This window comes from Candoia aspera, unplaced genomic scaffold (genome assembly GCF_035149785.1).
Source record: "Candoia aspera isolate rCanAsp1 unplaced genomic scaffold, rCanAsp1.hap2 H2.scaffold_109, whole genome shotgun sequence".
NCBI classification, from domain to species: Eukaryota; Metazoa; Chordata; class Lepidosauria; order Squamata; family Boidae; genus Candoia; species Candoia aspera.
In genome coordinates, this window is record NW_026948347.1 from 24,437 (window position 1) to 44,564 (window position 20,128).

The window sequence follows — 20,128 nt, forward strand, 5'->3', positions numbered from 1 at the left end:
GGGAAATAACATTTTTAAAAATCCTTGAAAGGATGCTTGCCACTGGAAGTCTGTTATAATATGCAGATGAGTTTTAAGGTATGACTCTAGGGCATTGTCCTGGGTTGAGGTTAGGAAGATGCAAAAGTATTGTTATGTGACTCCAAAAGATCTTACTTTTGGCCGGTCATGGACATTGAGGAGTAGTTGGTACATCAGTCCAGAAGTCAAAGCCAAAGCAGTCCAATTTCTATTTGCAGTTTCAGAAGATGAAAGCAAAAGTCAGGGTCCAGGCAATAATACAGCATAGAGGTCAGTCAAGACTCAAGGCACCATATTAGCAAGCCTCATGAATGGGAAATTATTGCTTCCAATAATGAGCAGCTCCTAAATGTAGAACTTTATACTGGAGGTTCGAATTGCCCTCCTTCTTTCTCAGCTGATACTTCACGAATCTTTTTTCTGGCTGCAAGGCCATGTAAATTATTATGTGCACCCCCAAGTATATCTTTATTCTCCTTTGTAACTGAGCATTTTGGAGCCTCTCCTCCTTGGACCCAGCAGTAGCACTATCCAAATGGACCAAGTTACTGTACTGGTGAGTGTAGATCAAAGTCCTGGGCAGAGTGCCCTTGGCTAAAGAAAGCTAATTCTGGCCTGTGCTGGGCCTGGCTTATCTGATGCACTGAATTTAGTGGGCTCACCAGACCCATTTTTCTCCTCTGTGGAATCCACAGAAGGTCATGACTGCTGCGTTTAACTGGAAATATCTGTTAATGAAGCAGGAATGATAAAAGCTACAGGCAGCATTACCATTCATTTCATTGCTTCCAACTTCTTTGATACAGAGAGCTCATTTGGGTCTATCTAGAACAGTGGTTCTCCAAGTATGGTCTGGGGACCTCTGGGGGTACCCAAGAACTTTTCATGAGGTCCCTGAGACCTTTTCATGGAGTCCATGAAGATAAATAAATAAATATTTTTAAAATTCACAGTTTTAATTTCTAATACAGTAAATATTGCTAGATATAACCCACATAAACCAAAGCTCTTTGGGGTCCTCAATCATTTTTAAGAATGTAAAAGGGTCCTGAGACCAAAATGTTTAAGAACCACTGATCTAGAAGAAAGGGCCCTTACCATTTTAATGCTGATTTATCTTGTAAACATGTGTTTGTATGTGTGTGTGTGTATGCAGTTTCCACTTAATTATTAACTATACTTTGTCATCTGTAGCACATGATGGTGGTAGCTTAATCATAGTCTGATGCTGAAGTATAATAAAAAGGTGTAGTGATAACAATGCCTATCTATTATTTTGGATAAAGCATATTGGGGGCCCAATCCAAGCCCAGTGTGGTTAGCTGGAATCTTTCTACTGATATTAATGGGGGTTAGATGGACTTCATACTCAATTCTGCAAATTTTCATAATAAATTTTCTGCACAGGTCTCATATCCATAATTACATTCCTGGACTAGTTCTGCTCTGCTGGATAAATAATATGCACTTTAAAGAAAAAAAATATGATTACATATTTAATGGATAAATGGAGGCGTTGTGGTCTACTGGCTCCATAATAAGAATTTTTAAATATTTTAATATAGTATTTTCCCAAGTGACTAATGTAACTGTAGATGGAAATGATCTTTTAGATTTGTTTAAAACTCAACAACTTACATTATTATATCTTTCAACAATTATAAAATATGAATGTAAAATAAGGAGAATGCATTATTTTCCTTACTAGCTGGCCAGTCATCTTTAACATTTAACATCTTTATGAAACAGATGCAGTCTGAAGAGCTCTGGGAAATTTATAGTTCCACCTGGTATTAGAACAAGGTGTGCTAGCCCATTAAAGTAACCTTCCTTACCAGAGAAAGTAGACAGTGTAATATCAGCTTCTTTTTTTTTAAGGATTCCATTGGATGCCAGAAAACTAGATATGGTCATTTTCCTTTTGCTTCTTGTACAGCGGTATAAACCATTTTAAAACATAGAGAAAAAAGAAACAATCAGCATGTCTTCTGCAAAGGAAGCTTTGGCTTTGCTGACCTTTGAGAATATGGTCAAGCATCTAGATGGAGATATGAACCTACAGCAACATCTCTTGTATTTCTTTGAAACTTTTGAACTTGTCCTTTTTCAAATGTTCCTTCTGTCCTTTTCCTCTTTTTTTAAGACTAGAAACTTAACATCTGTTATCAACAGCCAAGCACAGGGTGACAGAGACAGAGCCAAAGCAAAACTGTAGCTTTGAGGGAAGATACTTTTCTGAAGCACTTTATGAATAGGGATAACTGACTACATATAAAAATAGAAATCTCTATCTGAATTACTGCATTACATGAAATCTTAGCATGAAACCAGAAGAAGTATGCAAAAGCAACCAAATAATATCCATTAATACTCTGGAACAAGTTATAACAAGGCAGGATATGGGTGAAAAACAAGGATGATGTGGGGAGGGGAGGAGGAGGAGAAGGAACTGTTAATTATCCAGGGGCTTAAGCAGTTTCTGCTGAATTTATTAAATCAGAAACAAATGCTTATCCCTTCAAGTAATCCAGAAAACTTCCCTTGTTTCCTGATCTTTCTTGCCAGAGCTGCATGAGAGGCTCCAGATACAAACAGCTGATTGTGTGGAATTGGGCATGTATCATATAAGTATGTATAATTCTCTGTTGGGACCTTAATCTAGAAACTAGTTTAGCAACAAGCATTGTTTCTGAAGTAATTTGAGTTGGTATTAAAGTTCTCTGTAGTTGTTCATTCACACATTAAAGTCATCAACTCATGTTGCCATCATTAAGTCATGTGAATGGATTCGTGTGAACAAGTCTTTTAAAACAAGCCTGCTTGTCGTTCAACTACAGAATGCTATATTCGGCTCCTTGGAGGACAAATAGAAATGGATAGGAAATATGACACACTTTAAAAAGTAAATTGAATTCTCTTATTTATTTAACAGAACTGACAAGAGCAGCTCTTACAAAATCATGCCAGCTCCCCACTCTTAAGCTCCCCCCAAGTGTCTTTTGAACATCTGAGCCCTACATGCTGTCTAATGTTGTAGAAAAGCTCTTGATTCCCGACCTGTAGCAGTAAATCTGCTTCTGCATTTGGATTTATTTCTGCTGAAGCCTACAGAGCCCTTCCAGCTCTTCCCTACATTTCTTACTTTATGAGCTGCTAATGGAGTTGGCAGGAGTCCCCTGCTAATGAGAGATTGCACCTCAGTGGGCTTATTGGAAACGAAAATTGTTAATAAATAAAGCCATGAGTCTTTAAACTCATGTTAACATTAATCAGATTAATATAAAAAGTGGGAGGGGAGGATCTGGAAAAAGCTTAAGACAGTGTTTGATTTCTCTCCTGCTGATTTCTGCTGTGTCTCAATTGACAGTACCTAAGTATCTGGATTAATTTTATTTCCAAAACAAGTGAAGGAGCAGTTGTATCTCAGTGCTCTTGCCTTTTTATTAACAAGTCTTTCTTTTCCATTCTTTTTAATGTTAGCAGTTATAGGCAGAATGAAAGTGACAAGCCACTACTCCTGAGCACTTTGTCTCCTATGAAGAAAAACTAACATTGCGGGCCTTGTTGGGGGCCACATTTTGTTTTTTGGACATCTCAGAAATAACTCACTCTGCTTACCGAATACACTATTATAGATTTGCATTAACTTTAGTTAAAACTGTGATATGGTTTTGTATTCTTCCAGAGGAGAAAGATACTTATGACTCCTTTCAATTGGCTATTTCATTTAAACTTGTCCAAAGATCCCTCACTTTTTGCTGGGTCTTTCAATATCTCTCCTAGTCCATAGTTATCAACAAGACTGAGAATGCCACATTTTCATTTATTGATTGATTGATTGATTTAAAAAAATTACATAGCTGTCCATCTTATATAGTATAACCCTGGTCAGCTTAATATAAAAACCAGCATAAAAATTCCTGGCACTCCCAAAAGTAACACACCCTCACATTCAACAACTACCTTTACTGGGCTCCAGCCACATACCACCCCAATGCTTGTGAGAAAAGCTAGGTCTCCAAGACTTTTAGGAAGGCTAGGAGGGCTGAATCTCAGGGGAAAGGGTACTCCTTATATAAAATATAAGAAGAAGAATTATTATCCAATTTAGGTCTGATATTCTACTAACTCAGCACTGAGAGTGGATGACTAAATGGCCCCAATGAAAAGATAGTGACAATTTGAATATCTGGACCCTTCTACAAAGCCACACTGGACTCCCCCCTCAAAACCTCTGCAGCCATTTTGCACCACTGTGCTACTGCCCTTTCTTTTATGTCCCATCCTCCCCTTTAGCCAGAAGTGATATTTTCACTAGCCAGTAAGACTGCATAAGAATGGCTCATGGATAATGCCCTGCCCTTGTTCTTCCTTTGACACATTTGCTTTTTACCATGAGGAAAAACAGATGCAAAAAATAGCAGTCAGCCTTGGGAACAACCAGGAAGGATGGGTGGCTCCACAGCATCTTGACTAAAGGAGCAGGAAGGCAGGAAGAGGCTGGACACCACCTGAGCTCCAGAGAAAGAGCTCTAGAGAAATCTCTGCAACACTGTCTTTATAGTGCTTCATTTGGTCAGAAATCAAACCAATAATTAACTGGCTCAGCTTCCTGAGATCTACACATCTATCCTTTCTGTTGAAAGGATCTTGGTCTATCCCTTGTATCTGGCCTTTAAGAGTAAATTGTCTCTGAATGTGAAGATTCTATCCATATCTGGAATAATGCTGCATACGTAAATTTAACCCATGTAGCAGACATATAGATATAGATACAGGTGAAGAGTAGCCTTGTGAAAAGTTTATGATACAACAAAGTTCTAGGTTCCTATCTCAAAAGAGTACAATAAAATTAAATATTTTCCTTCAGTTTTCCAATTCTGTTTCAGTTCTTAGAATATTAGAAAGTTCAGAGGAAGCCAAAGTAAGTTTGCTATGAGGAACAGTAAAGCATAATGATAAGCATAGTAAAATATGATGGAAAAAGAAACCTGATAGTAATAATGCACACAATATGACCTTGGTTATAATTGCTTTGACTATGGACTTGAAGTGCAATAGTGAATGAAAACAAACAGAATTGAAGGTTTTTTGGATGGCAGCTCCATACATAAGGGTTCAGAACAAAAAACGAGAGAGTGTTAAGGTACTAAAGATATCATAAGGGATATATAAGAGCAGAAAATTATAGGAGTTTCTTGGTGGACTTCAGAGGTAAGTTTATGCTGAATCTGGAAAACAGGGAGAATGATCAATGATTTTGCGTAGGAAGATAGTCAAGATGCTACCTTAAAAGTCCAGAGAGCAATTGGTTGCAGTAATTAGAGGGAAATAATAAAGACTAAATAAAAATAAAGTGCAAAGTGGCAGAGCAAAAGAGGGAGAATGTCATATGTATAGCTAAGTATCCATGAAGATTGAAATGGATGGATGGCAATACTGTTCACCAGTGGAGATGGGGATTTGTGAAGAAAGGTGATAAATTTGGTTGTGGACATGTTGCATTTTTCAGTAATGATCAGATGTGAGAAATATCAGGTAATGGAAAGAAAGACTGGTCAGAAGCAACTGTTCTGGAGAAAATTGCTAGAATCCAAAGACTTCAGTACTCTTCTTCAAATGTACTCTTTCCTTAGTATCTTATCAGTGTCTTTTTAATATTTTAATACTGAAAGCCATGGGATTTGGTGAACACATCCAAGATCAATCCATTTAGAAAAGATTCCTCAGTGACCTTCCAACAGAAAAAGGAAAAGCAGACGAAGAAGTTTCCTCTGTAGAAATTTTAAATGAGGGGTTAAATTAACAGTAAGAAAACCTACTAAAACAAAATCATAGAAACTTGGGAAAGAAGGGAGTCAAATAAAAGATTTGTCAGCGATTTCAGTCAAAACAGAATGATCAAAGATGACAAGGACAGAGATTTTTGAACTTGGCAATGAGTCAGCTATCAATGATTTGAGAACAGTATGAACCAAGAAAACTGATGTCATATTTCAGAGATCCCAGAGAGAACCTTGAGATTGAAAACTATAAACAGCAACAAAAAGCATCATGTCAAAATATAAAAGGAAAATGGTTAGTAAGTGGAGAAACGAGTAGTTTGAGAGGGTTTTTTTTTTAAAAAAAAAAAAAGCAAAGGGAAAACAATGATTGTTAGAATGCAGGAAAGATAAAGTGACCTTTTCCAGCCTGGCCACCCTTCAGATCTGCTGGTACTGCTATTACCAAAATTCCAAGCTTTTGTCCATACTCACCTGGAATTCTGGAAATTACAGTCCCAATACACCTGGAGGGAGCTGGGATGGAGAATATTGAGTTATAAGAAAGTGATAAATTGCTTGCATGACAGTAAGGAGATACAATGAAGGAGAAGGCAGTCACCAGGAATTGAATGCATGTGGAGAGATTAGATTAGGACAGCAGAGTTTACTACAAAAATCCAGGGAAACCAGCAATACAGTACTCTGAATATAGAGCAGACACATTCCCAAATCAGCCAGCTTCAGACTGCCTGAAGCATAATGGTAGATCTAACTTTATTTTTCTCCTATCTGATACAAACTCTACCAGTTGTTTTTTTTAAGTACTAACTTCAAACCTTTTGGCCTCCAGCAATTTGAAAACTAGTGAGCTTGATGGTCTTTGTCACCAGCATTCCATTAAAGGAAGTATGTTCCAGTTTAAATATTAAATATTAAATATTGCAGTTGTATTTGCATCAATTGATATTTTCTCCATGTAAGCTCAACATTCCAAATTTGGAAAAGAACATGATTTTTTTTTAAAAGTTCTTCAATGCAGATTCGAATACTTCATTTCACTAATAAATATGTGTATGAAGTTAATCTGGTTTTTTTAAATTGGTATTAGTGGATTTTATCTTCCATTAAAAAAATACTTTAAATATTTTAATCAAGAATTGTATAAGAAATCCCGTTCTGTAAAGAGAATCTTTTATTTTCTTCTATCTGCTCTTTCCAACCTCTGCTCATTTTTTGTTTTCAGGTTTCCAGCTAGTTTCACATATGAAAAACTATTATTTTTCAAATTTTAGCAACATTATTTTAGGAACACTGAATTGAAAAAAAAATCTTTGTTCTACTGTGTCAACTTTTATAACTATTAATATAGAATTTTTAGATTCCTTTGGACCCAGATTTGTAGTTTCCGTCTCTTCATATTTGGCTAATTATTCAAGAATTGATCTCTGCATTGTTGTTTCCATCATATGATAACATGTTATGACTTTCTTTGTTAATCATGAAAATGTGGCTATCTTACTGAAAAATACAATACAATAAGCAAAAAATCTGTGTGACTCTATTTTAAAAAGAAAAGCCCAACTGGTAAGTCCGTTGCATTTTGCAGCCATGCCTCCCCACTTCCAAACTCTGATATCTGGGAGTCAGAATACTGCATGACCCAATTCAAAAAAACTGCTAATACTGCTGACTAATGTCAGATTAGATAGGATTATAGTGTTAGCCCATTATAACAGCTCTGCTGTTTGAATCCAAGGGATACCTTAGTTTGCCAAGGATTACCTGTAGGGGAGTGTTACCACATGAGAAAATCCTCACCAATATATTAATATTAAAAATATAGTACAATTTTATCTAAAAATACACTGCTGAATGTTCCGCAAACTAAAAATAAAGCTAACATAGAAGTGTTGATGAAGATTCTTAGTCATCCAGGTGGAATTGTCTGTAGGCTGAGTCATGGCAACTGGATTTCTTTCTTTTTGGTAGAAACGTTTTGCTGCTTGTCCAAGCAGCTTCTTCAGTCTTCAGCGAAATGTTTCTACCAAAAAGAAAAAAATCCAGTTGCCATGACTCAACCTACAGACTAACGTAGAAGTGTTTCATATGATGAAAACAGTTGCATAACAAATTAGGGGTACGTTTTTCCCAGCATTGAACTTTAGCTTTTTTCCAAGGGTGATTGATACCCTGATAACAACCATGCCCAGCCTGCATCATCATATACTTTTGATAAGATAATAAATACAAATTAATTAAAAAGTAATATTCTCCTAACTCAGATCCAGGAGATGGTCCACTCAGACGCTACGTCCTATGAGTCCAACCATCAAGTTCCCCTGATCAATCGACCAGGGATGTTAACCGGTCACATGAGTGCCCTCAGCCAGTCACAACTGATTTCTCAGATGGGTTTGAGGAGCGGTGTTACCCATGGTTCCCCATCACCCCCTGGAAGCAAATCTGCTACACCATCTCCCTCCAGTTCTACTCAGGAAGAGGAGACAGAATCACATTATAAGGTACGTGCAGCCATGCCTGTTTTGACAGACATACAGTTTGACAGTGGCAGGCAACCTACAATGGCAGAAATAATGAACAGCACCTAGAGCAAAGCAATTTGGTTTTTTCAAGAGGGAGAGACACACCAAGAGAGAGAGAAACTTTTTTTTTTGACCCAGACCATCTGAAAAGAACATTTCTTAGCAAAAGAATTGGAAGGCTTACAAATTATATCAAGCATAGAAGTGCTATACTGATGCATATAATGAATAGAACAATTAGGGCAGCAAATTCTGAAAGAGTTTTTTCTTCCTAAATATTTTCTATCTTGTGGAAAGTGCTAAGTATATTATTTTGTACTGTCCTTCCAGGTTAAGATTGTGACAGTAAAAATATGGTTTACTGCACACACAGATTCAATTCTACCAGTTGAAAATGTTTTCTGTAGAGGCCAAATTCTCATATTTGGAGAGTGAAAATAGGAAAGCATGGATATTCAGCTGGGATTTTAATTGAATCACTTGCCACAACATCATCAGAATGAAATAACAGAAAACGTTTTCACTATACTTAAACTGAGATAGGAAGGATTTTTAAAACATAATAAATTATAAGTTAGTAAAACAGATGACTTGTTAAGCTTCACAAGGAGAATTTTATTATTTTGCTTTGTTAATGATAAATAGATGCTGAATATGTTGCTGTACTGAGCAGATCTAAGGAATGTGTGTACGTTAACATAGCAGCAATTTGTATGAAGAAATGCGTTGTCATATTGGATGATTCTGAAAGAAGTCTTGCTAAATAAATATACATATTCCCTATCCTTTTTGTAAAAATGCAAGTCTTAGTAGAGTGGCTACAGCATATTTTAAAGGATAAAGAATCTGTGGAAGAGAGGCAGCCATTTCATGTTTCATCAGTTGGAGAATCTCCTCATGCAGCTCATGCCAGATGACAGCCAGATGGCCATGAGAACTTGACTGACAGACCTCCTGCTTCCAAGGAAGGGGAACATGAGAGAGGGAGGTGAATCTTCCTTCTTCAAATGATCAGTTATTTTCCTGTCTCAGCCAGAAAATAATCGTGGGCCAACTGTGTTGAGACCTGCATCCTGATGGAGATAATAGACTGAGGGCTGGTGGCAGGCAGGGCCATTCCTTTCTTTCTGCTATCCCTCTTTTAACAAGATTTCTGCCACCCCTTCTCTTTCTCCTCTCTCTTCAGTGTCTGAGTCAAACTGATTGTTTGGTAACATATTTTGAAATTAAGCTATATAGGAAGTGGTGTCCTGAATGTATATTTGTATGCTATATATACTTCCTGGTTGGTGGGTTATGACAATGGTATCTTGGCTTGAAATGGTCTCTCTATGAATGATCATAGCATGCCAAGTGTGAGCATAGTTGAGTAAAACTGGGCTTTGGTTGTGTTTGTTGCATACTAACCAAAATATGCCAGTATTATCTTTACCATTAGAAGAGAAAGCTGTATGTTTCATGATACGATTAAGACTGTTAACTTAGTCTACCTTATCTTTGCCTTATTAAACATGATGGGCAGTGCTGGTTAATATCTGTGGGCTCATCTGATGATGATCATGGTGTGTGGAAAATTGCAGCCTAGAATGTTACCAGTGGTGAGTGGTAAAGAGCATAATGAAATGAAATAGAAAGAAAATAACCATGTTACGTGTCAGAAAATAAGACAAAGGGGAAAACTGTAATAGATTGAATGATGTTGGTCTGATGTTGTGGAGGAAAACTAATGAATAAGAGAAGGGAAGGTTTAGGTTTTACTTGAAAAGCTAAACTGTAAGTCAGACAACATGAACTGGTGTTCTGTAGACTGTTGTGGATGTATATGAAAATAGGAATTCATAGGTTTGTGATGGTTGCATGTTATACAACCAATTAATGAGGAAAATGGAAGAAGCAGGGATCAATTTTAGGAAAAATTACGCAACATCCTGAATGAATGTGTTTCAGGGGAAAAATGTGCTTTGTTAGGTGACGTGAATAGGTGGTTGGGAATGAGGCAAAAGAATACAGAAAAATAATTGGCCATTCAGAAACCCAGGAATAAATGAGAATTGTGACTATTTGGTGTGTATTTGCTTAGAATTTTTTTTAAAAAAATATGCATGGTTTAAGCATCTCTCTGTTCATATGTACACATGAAAAAGGGAAATATAAATCTAAAAGTATGTTTGATTTGATTGTTTATGATAAACACTTGAAGGACTAATTAAAGAAACAAGTGTGATGAGAAGCTCTGTGGAAGAGATTTTTGTTAATATAATGTCAAGAGTGGGTCTTGGTAAAACAGGGGATAGGGAAGAAAAGGAAGGAAGTGAAAGAAAGTAGAGTGGCTGCAGGAAGAGAAAATCTGAGACCTGCTTTAAAAAGTATTGGAAAATAGATTAATTTCATAAGAGAATGAATGGACAATGGACATAAGGAAAGAGAATTTGGAAGCTGCCTGGGACAGAATGAAAATAATTACGCTAAAAATTGTCACAGAAGTGTGTGGACATGTAAAATGAACAGTGTTTGTGTAAACTAGATTTACGTATATTTGCTTTTTTTTTCCTTCTTTGTTTCTTTGGTTTACTTATTTTTTACTCCTTTTCTACATTTTGGATAATGTTACTTATCATAAAGGAAATAGTGGAAGGGTATTTATGTGTATATACTTTGTTCTAAAAGCAGAAGTTGCCAAATTCTGACTTGCATAATATGTTACATCAGCCTCAACATTCCCTTTAATTTCAGTTGTAATTTATGGAATGTAACTGCATAACTTTAATTAGATCATATCCATTAGTATTACGTAGTTATTCATTGAAAAGAGCAGCTGATACTAACCACATATAGTTCTGATTACTCAAATACTATAGCTTGAGCATCTTCAGAGCAAAGATTTCAGTGGCTAACATTAACCTTCCATTTATGAGTAGGTGAAGGGACTGCAGGAATTGCTAGTTTTGCTTTATCTCCTTGAAAATAACCATATGCCAGCAGTACTCCAAATCCAGCATAGAGTCTGTTTAAATGTAAATGAGGATGAGATCTATCTATCTATCTATCTATCTACCTATCTATCATATTTTTATCACCACCCATCTCACCCACATGGGGGTCCCTGGGCGGTTCACAATAAAACAATTTAAAATTCAATAAAAGCATAAATAATATCAAATAATTTATGATATGACTATGGCCTCAAGAATATATAAAGACAGCACGCTACAATAGTAAAGAGGATATTCCAAGGGAGAAAAGTAGTAACATATCTTACATAAGATAATGAAGGATAAGGATATTTCTATGACAACAAAAAATCAAATAGTGAAAGTAATGTTTTTTTCCATGATAATGTATGGCTGTGAACATTGATCATTGAGAAAGAATAAGAGAAAAAAGATAGACCTGTTTGAATTATGGATTTGGAGATGGTTACTAAGAGTACCCTGGACTTCAGGAAGAATCAATCACTCCTGAACTGCTTCCTTAAGGTAATAAACAGCAGTTAGAAACTCACATACTTTGGGCATGTGGTATAAGTGGATGATAGATTAGAAAGGAAAAAAACCCCAACAACTGTGTTTGAGAAGGTTGAGAGGAGAAGACAACAGATAAGGTGGGTGGACAGGTTCACAGAACTTGAACAGAACTGTTGTTACTAGGTCAGGTCAGGTCAACATGGCAAGTATTTGTCCATGTGATTATGAGGAGTTATGTTTAATGGGAGTCACACCCAACTCAGTGGCCCTTAGGGAAATAACTATGGGATTGATCCTTAATTGGCCAGAGTCCCTAACCCACATTGGAAAGCTTTCATATAAAGCTGATTATATGTGTCACCTAGACGAGGTAGATCAGACAAGGAAGTCAGCTTCACAGGAAGGCTACAAAAAATTGAGATTGGCTATAATAATAGAATCTTGCAAATCTGATTGTGCTGTACCTCCTCCTCTTCCTCCTTATCGTTCAATGAATTAGGGAGCATCTGCCTGAGCCACTTCTGAGTGTTTTCTCATTCTTTACTTCAAAAATGCTTCAGCCCCTTTTGCCTAGATAATGGTTCCTGCATATCTCCATCAAGGTCATCCTCCTTACTCTCAGTGTATGTCAGTTAGAAGTACTTCCAGTGTGCAGGAAATCATCAAAAGGGTAGAATTAATCTTATTCATTCTCACAGCCCTTTCATATAATCAAAACTAAAAATCTGACAAGGACTCTTGAGTTGAAAAAAATTGCAAAAAGGCACTTAAGAGTTGACACCTGCCCTACATTGCAGGAATACTAACCTGTTTCTCTAGAAATAATATAAATTCCTTTTGATCTTTAGATTTGTTATTATTATGAGTTATATATTCATATATAGTCTATTTATCCCACTCTTCTGGTGAAAAGATAGCCAGAACAATTTATGTAAGATCAATAAAAACAAGAAAATTCCTGTCCATAGACCTGTACTTTAAAGGGCATAGTAAAAAAGAAAAATGGGATGAGGATGGAAGAGGAAGAAACATGATTTGTTCCAGCTAGTCACAATAAGAGCTATTATTATCATGATGAGCTGGAATAGAAAAAAATTCAAGTAGAAAAACAGCCCCAAGTTCTCTCAACATAGCTGGTAAACTTTGGTTTATCTCTTCTTTTGCTACAGCCAATTGGTACTGGCTAATTGTGTATATAGTGGAGTTCACTGGCAGAATTCATATGTAACACTAAGTCAGGTTTTATTAACTATGCTTTGTTGACACAAGCTATCGTATCCTTATTTGCTCATAACCCTAAGTTGTGGGTGTGTTCGCATATCACAGAAAGCACAGACAGACCACATCACTTTTGTGTAAGCCAAGCCACTGTCTGCAGAATCTACCTTATAAAGCTCTGCTTTGTCTTACTAGTTTGATTCTGACATTTTGCATACATTGCTTAAATTACCCTTTCGTATCTAAAGGCAATGTGCTCTATACAACTGAAAGCCACTATAGTACAGTGGCTGAGTTGGTGGACTAGGACTGACAGTCAAGTCTACTTTCAGCCATGAAAGCCCACTGGTTGATGGGCCAGTCAATCCTTGTCAGCCCAAAATACCCTACCAGTTTCTTGTGGGGGGAAATTGAAGGAGGTGGTGTTTTGTGTACCACCTTGATTTTGGGGATGAAATGAGGGATATAAACCTAACTAATAAGTAAATATTCCAGGATAAATACTACGAAGTCAGAGATCCATATGTGAATAGAACTCTTTCCTTTCCTGTGAATGATAATCAGAGAACCAAAGTGCACAAATAATAGCTTTGCTGATTCATAGCCACCTGTGGCAATATGGGCAAGGAAGCATTAAAAAAAACAAGGGGACTTTGCATGAAGTCTTGTAATCATTAAGATGAATACATGTTCCTAGATAATTTTTTATTTCTTTCACATTTCCAGTACAGTGCAGCTATCTCTAAGTCACAAAACCAAAATTTTATATTCTTGTGCATCTGGTCACTGTAATGAAGGGCTACCACCTGCTTTTTCTGATAATAGCAGTGAAAGTGACCACTATAACTACTGTAGGTTCCCTCTTCCCTTTGATTAGGGTCTTGACTGTAAATGGTGTTCTCACAGAGCCAGATACAATGGGTTTCATAATTTTGTGGCATCACTGTGCTTTATATGTTCCATAATTAGCTATGAACTCTGCAGGAAGATGTTCCAAGAAAGAGATTGGCACTGTGGAAGCAATGAAATTCCAAGTCCTCCTGCCTTTATTAATTTATTTGTTAGGTAAAACATGAACCAGAACATCATCCTTTTACATGAGATTAACTCTGCAGCTTTCTGAATGCTATCAGTGGTTAATAAAAAGCTTAAGTATGTAGACACTATGGTCATTTAAATTGAGAGGAAAGCAGGGTTTCCAAAGAGGCTGTTGAAGATGAAAATTCTTTGTTTGCAGCAGTACATATAATGATTAAAAAAGTACTCTCAAATCCAGTAGCGATTATGGTTGCCATACACAGTCTGTTCACTCAGTACTTGGGAAACAGTAGTGACTGGCAGCAGGCGTGCCCTGGCATTGAGCCTGGAATAGGGGTTAATTTGTGTTTGGGGATTTTGCAAATCCTTCCCTTCAGCAGTTATCTCAAGGAGGTGAAATGAGGAAGAACCCTCATTTTCCCCTGGAATGAGTGTGGTGGGAAAAAGAAAGAATTTTGAGAGTACAATGGAAGGGAAAGAGAGATTTGACCTCCCTTCCTTCCCTCCAGTGCAGCATTTCTAAAAGTTGGCAACTTTAAGGCATGTGGACTTCAACTCCCAGAATTGTATGCTGGCTGGGGAATTCTGGGAGTTAAAGTCCACATGTCTTAAAGTTGCCAACTTTGAGAAACAGTGCTCCAGCTTCAAATCCAAACTTGTAGAACTTTCCTGACCACAATAGTAAGCCAATTTGTTGGTTAAAAATAAATACAAATTAATATATAGCAATTGTAGTTTAATTAGACATCCCAAATGATGTCATCAGTTTTATCTGAATTCGATTCCCTCTTCTGAGACTCCTTGTTTAGCTTCTCCCCCACTTCTAAAACCACTTTTTATTTCCATCAAAATCACTTTGCATTTTTCTGCCTCTTTTAACTTCCTTGTTCTTTTTGACTGCATTTTTGCAACTATATTTTTCTCTCAATATATCTTTGACAGTATTGTTTTTAATCCTTGGGTTTTTTTACAGCAATTATTGTCTTATGTACATTTTTTCTCATCCAAGTATCCCTTTAATACATCCCATAAGGATATCTTCACACAGTTCTGAAACATTGTGTAACATAATTATTTAAAGCCTGTTCTAAGTAGTTTCCATATCCTCTTTCCTTACGTCATTTTCCGTTCATTCTGTTGGAAGATTAATCTATCTTCTATTACTTTTTCATACACGACTCATACATTCTGTTCTACTTGTTCTGTTTTCTTTTACTTCTTTCCTTTTCTTCTATGTCCATTCTTCACAAGATACCCTCTTGACAAAAAATGGACCAACATTCAGAACCTCTCATCATCCTTGTATCCATCGCCAGTTCTCTGTCTTTCATCTTAACAATCAAATCAGTCAAGCTTTTCAATTCAAATTAATGTTCATTCCTTTTCCATGTGTACATATGAATAAATGTACAGGTAGTCCTTGATCAACAACCATTTATTCAGTGACCATTTGAAGTTACAGCAGCACTGAATGAATGGTACTTACGCCCAGTTCCCAAAGTTATGGCTGTTGCAGTGCCCCTGCGGTCACACAATCAAAATTCAGGCAGTTGGCAGCCTGCCCACACTTACAGCTGCAGAGGTGCTTCAGATACTCCCACCCACCTATCTCCCCCCATCTCTGCCCTCTTGGCCTTCTCGGTGGCAGCAGTGGCGCTGGGACTGAAGTAGAGGTCCAAGGCCTTCAGTCTCAGCCAGCCACCACCATCCCTGGGCCTCTACTTCAGCCCTAGTGCTGCTGCCGCCACTGCCAAGGAGTGCTGCCTCAAGTTCTGCACTGTGTCCAGTCACCCCAGCACCCCAGAGGAAAGCCCCAGCCACCCCCACCACCCTGTGCTCTACAGGCCGTGCCGCATCCATCTGACCTTCTGTAATGAATACCTATTCTAAAACACTATCAGACTCATGAGCAGGAATTCAAAGATATCTGATTTATTAAAGAATAGTATGCAGGATCACAGAGAAAGCTGAGAATGACAAAAGCGCGCCAAATGCAAACTAAAAACCCTCGGTGTAAATGAGATCCCTCCCCCCGTAGAATCTTCCCAAGTTCACAATCCCAGGTGCTCCTAATGGCTTCTGATGGTCTGCGGGAAAAGTCCTTGAACAGAGAACATAACCCAAACACATTCCATTGTAATGAACACAAATACAGAGCTTGGTACAAGGTTTCACAGCAGCTTCCTCCCAAACGGAAACGCGCGTCAGCGCCATGGCATATGAAACGTTACGATGTATACTGTACATTGAAACAGTGAACTTGACACCTCCACCATCTTCCTCCCGCTGGTGACAAGGCATGCCTGGCCTGGCCCTAGGCAAGGGAGCGGCTGGCCGTGCCAGGCCTTCTTCCCAAGGCCGCTTGTGCTGTTCTCCAAATAGCACAAGCCATTCTCCAAATATCATGTGCCGTTCTCTCAATACTTTGGAAGGGCTCACCACGTGCCACTGCTGTACCAGCTGGGGTCTTCTTTCACACCACCTTCTTTTGTGCTGGTGCAGCCAGCACTTCTCTTACATCCAGCCCAGGGCCTCTGTTCATACGCCAGCCAGGGCCTGTCTTTGTGCCTTGCCCAGGATCTTCTTTTGCAAAAGAGGACCAGCACATGAAAGAAGGCCCTGGCTGCACTGGCGCAAAAGGACCCTTCTAGCTGGGTCCTTCTGCACCAGTGCAGCCGAGGCCATCTTTTGCGCACCAACAAAAGAAGCCCAGCGTGTGAAAGAAGGCCCCAGATGCACTGGCTCAAAAGAAGGACCCTCCTAGCTGGGGCTCTTTCACACACCAGCGAAAGAAGCCCAGCCAGCAGGCAGTGGGTAGGTGGGCGGCCAAAAGGGGAGAGATGCGGGAGATAGGTGGGGAAGTTCAAGGGGAGACAGTCCCTTACCTTACTGAGGTTCAGGATTGGGAGGGACCAAACTGGAATGGCTTGGATCAGGGTGGGTCCTCGCCTAATGACCGGTGGGATTCAGTTAACAACGCGGTGGGGACTGTTGGGATTGCTGTTGCTATGTGATACAGTCACATGACATCACACTTTATGACCTCATTGCTTAGTGATGGAAATTCTGGTCCCAATTACTATCATTAACCAAGGACTACGTATATGTCATATACTCAAGGGCAGGTCTTCAGATATCTCAATGGTCAATAATGAAAAATCAAGTAATCTGCATGTGTGTGAATGAGGTATCTTAAGGTAGCATCAAAAGTGTGTGGCGTGCATAATTGTTTTAGTGTAATTACATAGATAAAGACCAGTTCTGGGACAATATGTTATCAAAAGTCAAGGCTGTTGAAGAGAACATCTGTAAAAGAAATTGTATATTTGTATTGTATTTCTTTAGGAACAAAATTCTTAACTTTAGAGAAGGCTACCTGAGGTGCATGCCCTTAAATTTCTCTTAGTTATTGTGTGGGTTTTCTCCTCAGTTTAAAATCAACTAAAATGTTTCTTCTAGAATAAGAGTAACTGAAGGGGAAAAAAATAATATATTTTTCTTGACTTTTGATAGGCAACTGGAGAGAAGAGACCTTTGACAGATCTGGGCAAGAAACCCAAAAACCAGAAGAAGAAGAAAAAGAAGGATCCTAATGAACCCCAGAAGCCAGTGTCTGCCTATGCCCTCTTCTTCAGAGACACACAAGCAGCTATTAAAGGACAAAACCCCAACGCTACCTTTGGGGATGTATCAAAAATCGTTGCATCAATGTGGGATAGTTTAGGAGAAGAACAAAAGCAGGTGAATGTTTTTTTCCATCCAGTTACTGCTTTTTTCCCCCTTGATAATGCCAGATATTATCTCCATTTATCTGATACATTATATGCCCACACTATTTCTTAAGATGATAATGATAGTTGTTTTACTGTGAGTAGTGTAAGCCATTTTCTGCAGCAGTAAAATTATTAATTTCATTTTCTTCCACATACCTCCATCTCATGTTAAAGCTAGGGTTTTCAGCCTTATGGGTTTTGAGCAGCCTGTAAGCTTTAGTAAAACCACCCCCATTCCTGAGTGCTCTTTTTCACTGAGTACATCATTTCTTGTCTTCTGGGTGGTGATGTTTGCTGTTGTTGCCACTACAGTATTTTGTTCTTTTTGTTACCAAAGCTACCTTTGTAGTTTTTTTGTATAAGTTGGTTTGTGCACGCTATAGAAGCCTGCTTCAGATTCAAAACCAGTGTATATGTTACACTGTAGCAAAAACACAGTGTTTTCCAGGACAATTTTTAAGCAGGTTATGGGAACCATGTAGTATTGTATGGGGCAGAAATTTGTGAATCCCGTAGTTGTTGTTGTTGTTGCTGTTGTTGTTGTTAGCTAAATGATGCAGTGTGTCAAGATTTAGCTATCTGTTATTTTTGTTAAATGCTCACAAATTGAGATGATGCCACTGAGCTTCCTTAAAGGCTGTGTCTTTTAAAGGTGGACTTTAAAATAACAATTTCCAAAAATTGATTTCTCAAGTAGAAGTTATAAAACGTATACATAACATTAGACCAGGAAAATGTTTTGTGAAGATTGGGAGACCTCATTGATGGAAAGATGCATATCATGCTCTCTTAAAGAATCCCTGTTGCATAGTTAAGCTGTCTTAGAGCATCATAGAATCAGAGCTGAAGCGGGGTGGACCTTCAGGGACAGGCCATCAAGTCTAACTCCCTGCTCAATGCCGAAGTCCAAATTATAGCATCCCCAGCAAATGTCTGTCCAGGCATGGCTTGAACATATCCTGTGAAGAGAACCCCACCTTCTCCCTCTGTAATTTGTTCTACTGTCAATGTTGGCTTGTCATTAGGAAGTTTCTTTAGCTTGTAGCTGGAATCTGCCTTCCTGCAGATTGACCTTTAGTCCATGTCTGCAATCTGGGATGATAGATAATAGTTTTTACTTATATTTGAAGAATCTATAAAATGGTGATTGATTTTAATTCCTATTGCTTCATTAAATCACAGAGGTCATTTTCACTAATTTTGCCACATAGTAGCTGAATTGAGGTTTTAAGAAGCCTTGAAAACTTATATTTAAAATAAGATTATCCAGGAAATCTTATAGTTTACTCATCTAGATACAGGTAGTAGCATCTCTAGGCATTTTATTGGCATTAAACATGGAAATCTTGTATTGGTAAATTCAAAGCCTTAATTTTCAGAAATCAACTATGGGTAGAATGCAATGTTTGTTTTGTTTATTTGTTTGTTTCAATTTAGATGCCACCCAACTTTAAACTGACTCTGGGCAGCTCACAATATAATATGCAATACAAATGCAATACAAAATAAAACAAGATGGGTATCTGGTTGTTTGATACAAAAACCCATCCAGCAAGGGGCTGTATCCACCCTAACGTAAGGCCTGGGAGAACTTGCATGGTGGTGGAATGCAAAAAAGGAGGGAGCCACATGGATGTTCAGCTAGGACAGCAGAACTTCTCCTTCATTTCTTCCTGCAACTCCCTAGACCTCTTGAAGTCTGTTTTAAAGTATCCCTTAAGCCTCTGAAAACTTTTAAGACTGTGCAAAGAATTGGAGGAGAGAGTTCTGCTGGAAGAAGTAGTACCATCAATGGAAAGTACTCTGTCCTTAAGAGCTACCTTATCTTCTCTGCTGGTTGCAATGCAATTAAGCTTGGTGATATTTTTTTTAGAAAGATACACACATTTCCTGACAGTTTAGATCCTCCCATTGGAAGGGTTCCAAGAAACAACATTTAGGAGAAGAGAAGCAGGTGGAGAAACCATTGGAAATTTAAAATGTGCTTGAAAATGGCTGTGCATTTTATGTTGTCTTGTGTTGGTGACAAATACCATGAATGTATGTAATTTAATGAGCTACCCCCCCTTTTTTTAAGATAGATAGATAGATAGATAGATAGATAGATAGATAGATAGATAGATAGATAGATAGATAGATAGATATAGATAGTGCAGTTTTCAAATTTTCTTCACTTTTGTGACTCACTGGCAAGGAGTACTGATGATTCTCTATCATTCTTTGGCCATGTATAGATAATTTTTGTAGAATTACTTGATTCCTTGCTGCCAATTTGGCTCTGGTTGCTTCTCCTACCCACCCCACAT

At 38.0% G+C, this 20,128-nt stretch overlaps 1 protein-coding gene across 1 annotated transcript; it reads left to right on the forward strand.

Moving 5' to 3' along the window:
* Positions 1-5,431: 5,431 nt before the first annotated feature.
* On the forward strand, positions 5,432-19,814 carry LOC134507255 (TOX high mobility group box family member 2-like). The gene is made up of 4 exons (XM_063317766.1): positions 5,432-5,496; positions 8,050-8,308; positions 17,563-17,790; positions 19,260-19,814. The coding sequence occupies exons 1-4, from the start codon at positions 5,432-5,434 to the stop codon at positions 19,329-19,331; spliced, it is 624 nt and encodes a 207-aa protein (XP_063173836.1). The 3' UTR covers positions 19,332-19,814.
* Positions 19,815-20,128: the final 314 nt, after the last annotated feature.